This window comes from Mirounga leonina, unplaced genomic scaffold, assembly GCF_011800145.1.
Source record: "Mirounga leonina isolate KUSES-001 unplaced genomic scaffold, KU_Mleo_1.0 Mir_94, whole genome shotgun sequence".
In the NCBI taxonomy this organism is placed as follows: domain Eukaryota; kingdom Metazoa; phylum Chordata; class Mammalia; order Carnivora; family Phocidae; genus Mirounga; species Mirounga leonina.
This window is the reverse complement of record NW_023270855.1, coordinates 755,673-764,835: the sequence shown is the minus strand read 5'-3', so window position 1 is coordinate 764,835 and position 9,163 is coordinate 755,673. Positions and strand designations below refer to the sequence as shown.

Here is a 9,163-nt window from a genome sequence, read left to right as displayed (position 1 = left end):
GGCGGGGCGGCGCCGGGGGCGGGGCGGCGCCGGGGGCGGGGCGGCGCCGGGGGCGGGGCGGCGCGAGCGGCGGTTCCGCCGACTTGGCGGCAGGTACCTGGTTTGGGTGGTGTTCGCTTTTCCCGGTTCCCAGGTCCACTCCCGGCGCCAACGCCCGCCTCTCGGTCCCTGAACTGCCCCGGCCAGGCCGGGAGCGACACCGCCGCCCTGGCACAGCCACCGCCACCACCGCCGCCGCGGGCACAGACATCGCCGGGGCCGGTGAAGGTGGGCGCGGTCCCCAACCGCCGCCTGGGCAGTGTCCGCGGCGTGCCCATGTCTTCACCGCCAGGGCGCCGGGCCCGCCTGTCGTCCCCCGGCACCGGCCGCTCGTCCTCCGAGGCCCGCGAGGAGCTGCGGCGCCGCCTCCTGGGCCTCATCGAGAGCAACCGAGTGATGATCTTCAGCAAGAGTTACTGCCCGCACAGCGCGCGGGTAGGTGGGGCGGGGGCGCGGCCGGCCGGAGCGGGGGTCCCGGCCGGCTGGTGGCGGGGGCAGTGGGAGCCTGGGGGAGGCGGGGTCTTCCGGAGTCCTGGGGACTTATCCCTCCCGTGACCCTGGGGCACGAGTCCCGCCCGTTCAGCGAACCGGGAGGCGGCGCGAGTGCTCGGCGGCCGGGACTCCGGACCCGGGCCTGCGGGTGGTGGTGACACGGAATGAGGACTGGGCCCTGTGGCGTGGCCCCTTTGGCACCGCTGGAGAGGCGGCCACGCTGCCCACCTCCTAGGCTCAGCGTACTTGTTCTGGGGCCTCCGCCTGGGGGGTTAACCGCTGGTCCTCCCGCTTCTGGCTGTTAGCCTGACGTTGGCTTCTTTATCAAGAGTTTACTTGGTGAGATAAAGGGGATTTCCGGAAAGTTTTTGCCTGGTAAAAGGGTAGTATGAGGAGAGGCCACGATTTGGGAGTAGACTAGAGCTGGATTCAGATCCCACTTTCTAACCGCGTGACCTTGACCAGGTTACAGAACCCCACGGAGCCCTGGTTTCTACATCTTGTAAAATGAACATAATGAGGGGTGAGAGGATGGTACCAGGTGATGAGTAATTTCACCTGTCTTGCACACTACCTTAACTTTGGGGGGGGTGGCTAGCTGGGAATACAGCATTATTTTTAGGGGCACATTTGTTCTTAGTGGAAAAAATAACCCACTTAGAAACGAACCTTTGGAAGATAAACCCATCTGTATGATAGGGACTTTCAATATTTTGAACTATACATTATCAAAAAGTTGAAATAACAATAAATGGAATATACAAAAACAAACTCTTGGGTTAGGTTTGTCAAATTATAGGCTATGTTTTTCAGATTTATTTTCAAGTTTACATTGCCTTGTATATTGTTTCAGAAAACATATATCATGCATATACATCTTAAAGAATAATAAAACACTAGTATTTTGGACACCTTGAATGTCTCTCCCCGATTAAACTGCTAACCTTAAAAAGTAAAACTGCTAGTTATCTCACCAGCAAAAATGAGTTTATTCAGGAATAGCAGAGAATTACAATCCAGAACAAGCAAGCTACCATGAAACCATAGGCAAAACCATAGGCAAGTCTGCTCAACAGAGGAGAGGGATGCTCTTTTATAGGGGAAGGGTGGTAGGTAGTGTTGGGGAGGGCTTTATAAACAAAAAGTCCATTGGAGTAAACTGGGAGTTCCAAGCATAATGACTTTTCACTGGCTGTGTTGTAACAGTCTCTCATTGGCTGGTCTGTTCCTGGGGAGAAGAAAGCTGTTCTTTCTGCTGGGGTACTAACGTAGTATCTGAGCAAGGTCCTTCTCTTCCTTGTTGGGTTTGCAATTGATGAGAGTGGTAGGGCATGAGAACTATCCCTGCTAAATCTCCTAACTACATTTAGTGAGGATTCCCTTTATTAATATTCACATTACATACTCCTCCCTCCCCCCAGGGTTAACCACTATCCAAAATTCCTTGCTTTTCTTTATAGTTTTGCCAAATACATGTATATCTTTAAATGGTATTTTGTTCCTTTTGGCGTGTTTTGGTACTTTATCATACATACGTATTATTTTGCAGTTTTTTTCTCAACAGTTATGTTTTAGAGAATCATGCATGTTAGTATCTGTAGCTGTGGTTTGTTAATTTTCATATCTGTAATCCCTAGGATGAATCATACCATAGTTTATTGATTGTGCTGTGTCTAGTATTTTGCTCTTGAAAACAATACAGCTGTGCCTTTTCTTGCACATATCTTCCAGTGCATGTGTGTAACACTTAGAGTAGATAGATATCTTGAAGCTGAATTACTGGACCATAGAGGATGCATGATTTCTACTTTGCCTAAGTGATGCCAAGATGTTTTTCCAAGCGATCATACCAATTTACTCTCCCACTGGCAGTATAGAACAGTTCCCCTTGCTCTACTTGCTTGCCAGTGATTGATACATTTAATTATTGCCATTCTGGCAGTTATGAAATGGTAGTTTACTGTGGCTTTAATTTTGCATTTCCCTGAAGAAGTTGAACATCTTCTCTTGTGTTTATGGGTCATTTGGGTTTCCTCTTCTATGAAGTGTTTACAGCTTTTACTTATTTCTCTGTTATGTTTTTATTTTTGTACTGATTTTTAGGTATTCTTTGTATATTTTGGATACTAATCCTTTGGATATATATGTTGGAAATGTCCCAGATTTGGCTTTTCTTTTCACTCTGATTATGGGATCTTTTAGCTAACTGAAATTTGCCAAGTTTAATGTAGTTGAATCTGTCACTTTTTTTTCCCTTTGATAGTTTGTGCTTTTTATGTCACATTTAAAAAACCTGTTTCTACTCTGAGGTCATAAAGATAGTCTCCTGTTTTAGGTCTTGTAAGTTTTAGGGTGTGCTTTTCACACTCACCTTCTTTATTCCACCTGTACTTGATGCTGAGTGGGGATCCAGTTTGTTTTTTTCTTTATGACTTATCAGTTATCCCTGCTTCATTTATTGGAGAATCCATCTTCTGTGCTATTTTGAATGCTCACTCATCATCCATCTGGTTCTTACATATGCATTGGTCTGTTCTAAGCACTGCCTTCTATCGTTTTGTTTTGTTTTTAAGTTGTCCTTTGGAGCTTATAAAAGGGCCAAGAGATCAGAACTGTGCCTGTCTACTGCTATATCACTGGGGTCTAGAACAGTGTCAGGCATTTAATGTGTGTTAAACTAATAAATGGTCTTAGGTCATTCTAGTTAAACCTTTGCTGATGCAGAAAATCTTAGGACAGTTGATCCTCCTCCACCCTGTGTTTGTCAACACTACCAATAATGTGGCCACTAGTTTCAGTCCCATTACATAATTGGACAGCTCCGATTATAAGAATTTTTTTTTTTTTTTAAATTGAGGCAAAATTTGTCTCCCTGAAACATATACTCAGTTTTGGAGTTGAATGTTACTCCAGTGCATAGAATTAAGAACCTGCTTCTACTTGGATGGCAGATTTCTTTGTATTTTCCCTGAGTGTTTTTCTTGTCTGGCTAAGCAGCCCACTTTCTTTATGTACTCATATCATTTATCTATACACGTGACACTTCACTCATTTGATTGTGTGATAGCTTGACTATGAACCTTTGAAATGTATCACCCCAAATTGGACACCATATTCCACATCTGTCCTTACCTGCACAGAGTCCAATAGAGAGGTTTGTTCCTTGATTGGACCACTGATATCATTCAGCAAGCGTTATGGGGGCCCAATGTTTGGGACACGAAAATGAATAAACTGTGGTCTTTCTTCCCAAGAACTCATAGTCTAGTGAGCAGTAATCAAATAGCTGTCCTGTCCTGCAGGAAGTACCTGTAAAAAAAAAAAAAAGGGCTGTGGGAATGAGAGACAAAGACAGTTGCTTCTATGGGAGATCAGAAAATTTTCAGGGAAACTAAGCTGTTCCTTGAGGGATATGTTGGATATCTGTAGGTAAGAAAGAGCATCTAGCTAGGGCATTAGTATAAGCAAAACTAGGAGATGATGAAATGAAAATAGTGTGGCTGGATGGAGGAGATATGATAGAAATCAGGAGAGTAAATTGGAAAATGGCTGGAAATTTACTTTCAAAGTGATATTGGTGAGACCTTAAAATGCTGCTAAGTGTGGACTTGATGATGTAGGCAGAGCCATCTCAGACTTTTGAGAAGAGGAGTGAAAGGTCTGTGATTTGAAATCTGTCAGTGGTGTGAAGATTAGACTAAGTGTGGAAGCTGCTAGACAGTCTGGAAGCTATTGTTCAAATCAGATACAAGATAATGGCCCAAACTACAGTGGAGAAAATGCCCTGATATTTTAAATCCCTTGCTCACATTAACTTTAAGCCATGTTTCCCCAGCCCTGAATTGATATGTTTGTATGTTAAAATTTTACACATCTATTATTAGCTTTTGGGGGGGTAGTAAAATATATATAACACAAACTTGACTATTTTAACCATTGTTGTGAACCATGCCTGCCATCTGTCTTTCATCTTCCCCAACTGAGTTCCTCATTCCCCCTCCCATCAAGCCTTGGAAACCACCATTCTGCTTTCTGTCTCTATGAATTTCACTAAGCTTGTTACCTCATATAAGTGGAATCATTTGTGACTCGCTTATTTCACTGAGCACAGTGTCCTCAGAGCTCATCCATGTTGTTACCTGTGTCAGAATTTCTCTCCTGATTAATATTCCATTGTGTGTATGTATTTACCACATGATGTTTGTCAGTTCATCCATTGGGTCTCCTCCACCTTTTGGCCATAGTGAATGTTGCTGCTGTGAACATGGGTGTACAAATATGTGTTTGAGTCCCTCCTTTGAATTATTTTGGGTATGTACTCAGAGGTGGGAATTGCTGGATCACATATAAGGTAGTTCTATTTTTTATTTTTTGAGGAACCACCATACTGTTTTCTATAGAGGTCATGCCATTTCATTTTTCCACCAACAGTGCACAAATTTTCCAGTTTCTCCAAATCCTCACTTTCAGGGAAAATAACACTTGTTATTTTCTGTTTTTTTGTTTTGTTTTTGTTTTGATAGTAGTTATCCTAATGAACATGAAGTGGTATCTTATTATGGTTTTGATTTGCATTTCCCTGATGGCTAGTGATGTTGACTATCTTTTCATGTCCTCATTGGCCATTTGTTAATGGCTAATATCTGTATGCATTTTTACAAAATTTGTTTTTGGGGTTTTGATAGAGATTGCACTAAATCTGTAGATCACTTTGGGTAGTATTACCAATATGAAGTCTTCTAGTCCATGAACATGGGGTTTCTTTCCATTTATTGGTGTCTTTAATTCTTTCAGTAATATGTAGTGTTCAGTGTAGAAATCTTTGCCTCCTAAGTTTATTCCTAAGTATGCTTCTTTATGCTATTGTAAGTGGAATTTTTTCTTAATTTCTCTTAGATTGTTCATTGTTAATATATAGAAAAGCAACTGATTTTTTTGTGTTGATTTTGTATCCTACAACTTTGCTGAATTTATTAAGTTTTTTTTTGTACAATCGTTAGAGTTTTATACATATCAGATGTAGTCAGTGAACAGAGAAAGTTTTACTTCTTTTCCAATTTTGATGTCTTTTATTTCTTTTTCTTGTCCTTTTTCTCTGACTCAGATTTTCAGTACTATGTTGAATAGAAATGGTGAAAGTGGACATCATTGTTTTGTTCCTGGTCTTACAGGAAATGCTTTCAGTCTTTCACCATCAAGTATGATATTATCTGTGGTCTTTTCATATATGGTCTTTAGTATGTTGGGGTAGTTTTCTTTTATTCTTAGTTTTTTGAGTGTTTTTGTCATGAAAAAAAATGTTGAATTTTCTTAAATGCTTTATCTGCATTCATTGAGATGATCGTGTAGTTTTTTCCCTTCATTCTGTTAATGTGGTGTATTACGTTGATCTGTGTTTATATGTTGAATCATCCTTACATTCTAGGAATAAATCCCACTTGGTCATGTTGTATAATCTTTAAAATATACTGTTGAATTTGTATTGCTAGTATTTTGTTGAGGATTTTTGTGTCACTATTCATCAGGGTCTGTGGTTGGTCTGTAGCTTTCTTGTAGTATCTTTGTCTGGCTTTGGTATAAGGATAATGGTGGCCTTACCAGGTGAGTTTAGAAGTGTACCCTTTTCGATTTTTTGGAAGAGTTTGAGGAGGATTGGTGTTTATTCTTCTTTATATGTTTGGTAGAATTCACCAGTGAAGCCATCTAGTTCTGGGCTTTTCTTTGTTGGGAGGCTTTTGATTACAGATTCAGTCTCCTTACTAATTACAGGTCTATTCACATTTACTATTCATTTATTCGTGATTCAGTCTTAGTAGGTTGTGTGTTTCTAGGGATTTGTAAATTTCGTCTAAATGATCTAATTTGTTAACATATAGTTGTTCATAGTACTCTCATAATCCTTTTACTTTCTGTAAAAACAGTAGTAATTGTCCCCCTTTCAATTCTGATGTTAGTTATTTGAGTCTTCTCTGTTTTTTTTTTAGTATAGCTAAAGTTATGTCAATTTTGTAGATCTTCTCAAAGAAGTAACTCTTAGTTTTGCTGATTTTCTCTATTGTTTTCTATTCTCTATTTTGTTTATCTCTGCTCTAATGTTTATGTTATTTCCTCCCCTTTGCTAGCTTTGAGTTTAGTTATATGCTCTTTCTAGTTCCTTAAGGTGTGAAGTTAGGTTATTGATTTAAGATCTTTCTTCTTTTTTAACATAAGCATTTATAGCTATATATTTTCCTTTAATTGCTACTTTCACTGCATTTCATGAATTTTGTTATGTCTTCTTTAGTATGTTTTATTTTCCTTTGTCAAGATATTCTCTAATTTCCCTTGTGACTTCTTCATTGACCAATTGTTTAAGAGTGTGTTGTTTAATTTCCACGTATTTGTGGATTTCCTAGTTTTCTTTCTGCTATTGATTTTTAGTTTCATTCTACTATGATCAAAAAAGATACTTTGTATGATTTCATTTTTAAAATTAAGGCTTGTTTTGTGGCTTAGTATATAGTCTGTTGTGGAGAATGTTCCATGTGTACTTGAGATGTGTATTCTGTTTACCTTGGATAGAGTGCTTTATAATATGTCTATGAAATCCATTTGGTCTGCAGTATTCTTCCAGTCCTCTGGTTCCTTATTGATCTTTTGTCTGATTGTTCTATGCAGTTTTGAAAGTGAAATATTGAAGTCTCTTATTATAATTGTAATTCTGTCCATTTCTATCTTCAATTTGTTTAGTGTTTGTACCCTATATTTGAAGCTTTGATGTTGGTGGATATATTTTTATGATTGTATATTGTATAATTCTTTTATCATTACATAATATCCTTTTTAGTCTCTTATAACAGTTTTGATATAAAGTTTGCCCTTTATCAGTAGAGCCATGCCTTCTCTCTTTTCTTTACTGTATACATGGAATATCTTTTTCCATCCTCTCACTTCCTTTTTTTTTTTTTTTGAAAATTTTATTTATTTATTTGACAGAGAGATAGAGAGCACAAGTGGGCAGAGTGGCAGGCAGAGGGAGAGGGAGAAGCAGGCTCCGATGAGCAGGGAGCCCGATGCAGGGTTTGATCGCAGGACCCTGGGATCATGACCTGAGCTGAAGGCAGACACTTAACGACTGAGCCACCCAGGCGCTCCTCCATCCTCTCACTTTCAACTGATGTGTGTCCTTAGGTCTAAAATGAGTGTCTTCTAGACAGCATGATCCTGTCCTTTTATCCATTCTGCCAGTCTATGTCTTTTGATTGGAGAGTTTAATCCATTTATATTTAAAGTAATTATTGTTAGGGAAGGACTTTTTTTTAAAGATTTTATTCATTTATTTTTTTGGGGGTGGGCAGAGGAAGAAGCAGACTCCCCGCTGAGCAGGGAGCCCCATGTGGGACTTAATCCCAGGGCTCTGGGATCATGACCTGAGCCAAAGGCAGACCCTCAATTGACTAAGCCACCCAAGCACCCAAGGGAAATACTTTTGCCATTTTATTTGTTTTGTGGGTATCATAGTTTTTTTTGTCCATCATTTTCTTTCTTACAGTCTTCTTTTGTGTTTATTTTTTTAGTGATCCTTCCCCTGTCCTTTTGTGTATATTTACTAGATATTTTTGTGTTTACCATGGGGATTACATATAGCATCCTAAAGGTATTATTTGTTTCAAACTGATAACAATTTAATTTCCATCCCACACAAAAACTCTGCTCCTTTATATTCTGCCTCTTTTTACGTTATCAGTCTCACAGATTACGTCTTTCTTTGTTGTGTACCCATTATCATAGATTGGTAGTTATTTTTATGCTATTGTTTTTTAAAATCTTATAGAAGAGTAAGAAAACATGATTATGAACTAAAATTATAATAATACTTCTTTCTATGTTTATCCATACATTTACTTTTACTGAAGAACTTTGCATTTTCATATGGCTTTGAATTCCTGAATAGCATTTTTTCATTTCAACTTGAAGAACTCCCAATAGCATTTCTTGTAGGGCAGGTCTAGTATTAATACTCCCTCAACTTTTGTTTGTCTGGGAAAGTCTTAATTTTTCCCTCATATCTGAAGGATTGTTTTTTGTTTGTTTTGGGTTTTTTGTTTTGTTTTGTTTTTTCTTTTTGCCAGATATAGAATTCTTGGTTGATAGTTTTTTTTCTTTTATGTTTTTTAAAGATTTTATTTATTTGAGCGAGAGAGAGCGTGCACAAGCAGGGGGTGTGGCAGAGGGAGAGGGAGAAGCAGATGTGGGGCTCAATCCCAGGACTCTGGGATCATGGCCTGAGCTGAAGGCAGATGCTTAACTGACTGAGCCACCCAAGTGTCCCGATAGTGTTTTTCTTTTAACACTTTAAATATTTCATCCTTTCGTCTCTGGACTGCAAGGTTTTGACTGAAAAATCCATGGATAATCTTAGGAGGATTCCTTGTACTTGATAAGTTCCTTTTTTCTTGCTGCTTTCAATATTATCTCCTTGTTTTTGTTTTTCAGCAGTTTGATTACAGTGTGTCTTGGTATGGGTCTCTTTGGGCTTTTCCTTCTTGGAGGTTTTTGAGCTTCTTGTGTTTGTATATCCACATCTTTCCTCAAATTTGGGGAGTTTTTGGTCATGATTTCTTCAAATAAGCTTTATGATCCTTTCTTCTTG

General features: G+C 39.5%; 1 protein-coding gene across 2 annotated transcripts in view; it reads left to right on the top strand.

Annotated features, from left to right (window-relative positions):
- The first annotated feature begins 78 nt into the window (after positions 1–78).
- TXNRD3 (thioredoxin reductase 3) overlaps positions 79–9,163 on the top strand; it is a 62,007-nt gene continuing 52,922 nt past the window's right edge. Inside the window, exon 1 of one of the 2 annotated variants that reach the window (XM_034996505.1) lies at positions 79–474. In XM_034996505.1, coding sequence (XP_034852396.1) covers positions 316–474 — 159 coding nt within the window. In that variant the 5' untranslated portion in view covers positions 79–315. The remainder of the gene's footprint in view (positions 475–9,163) is intronic. The other variant, XM_034996503.1, reaches the window with a different exon arrangement.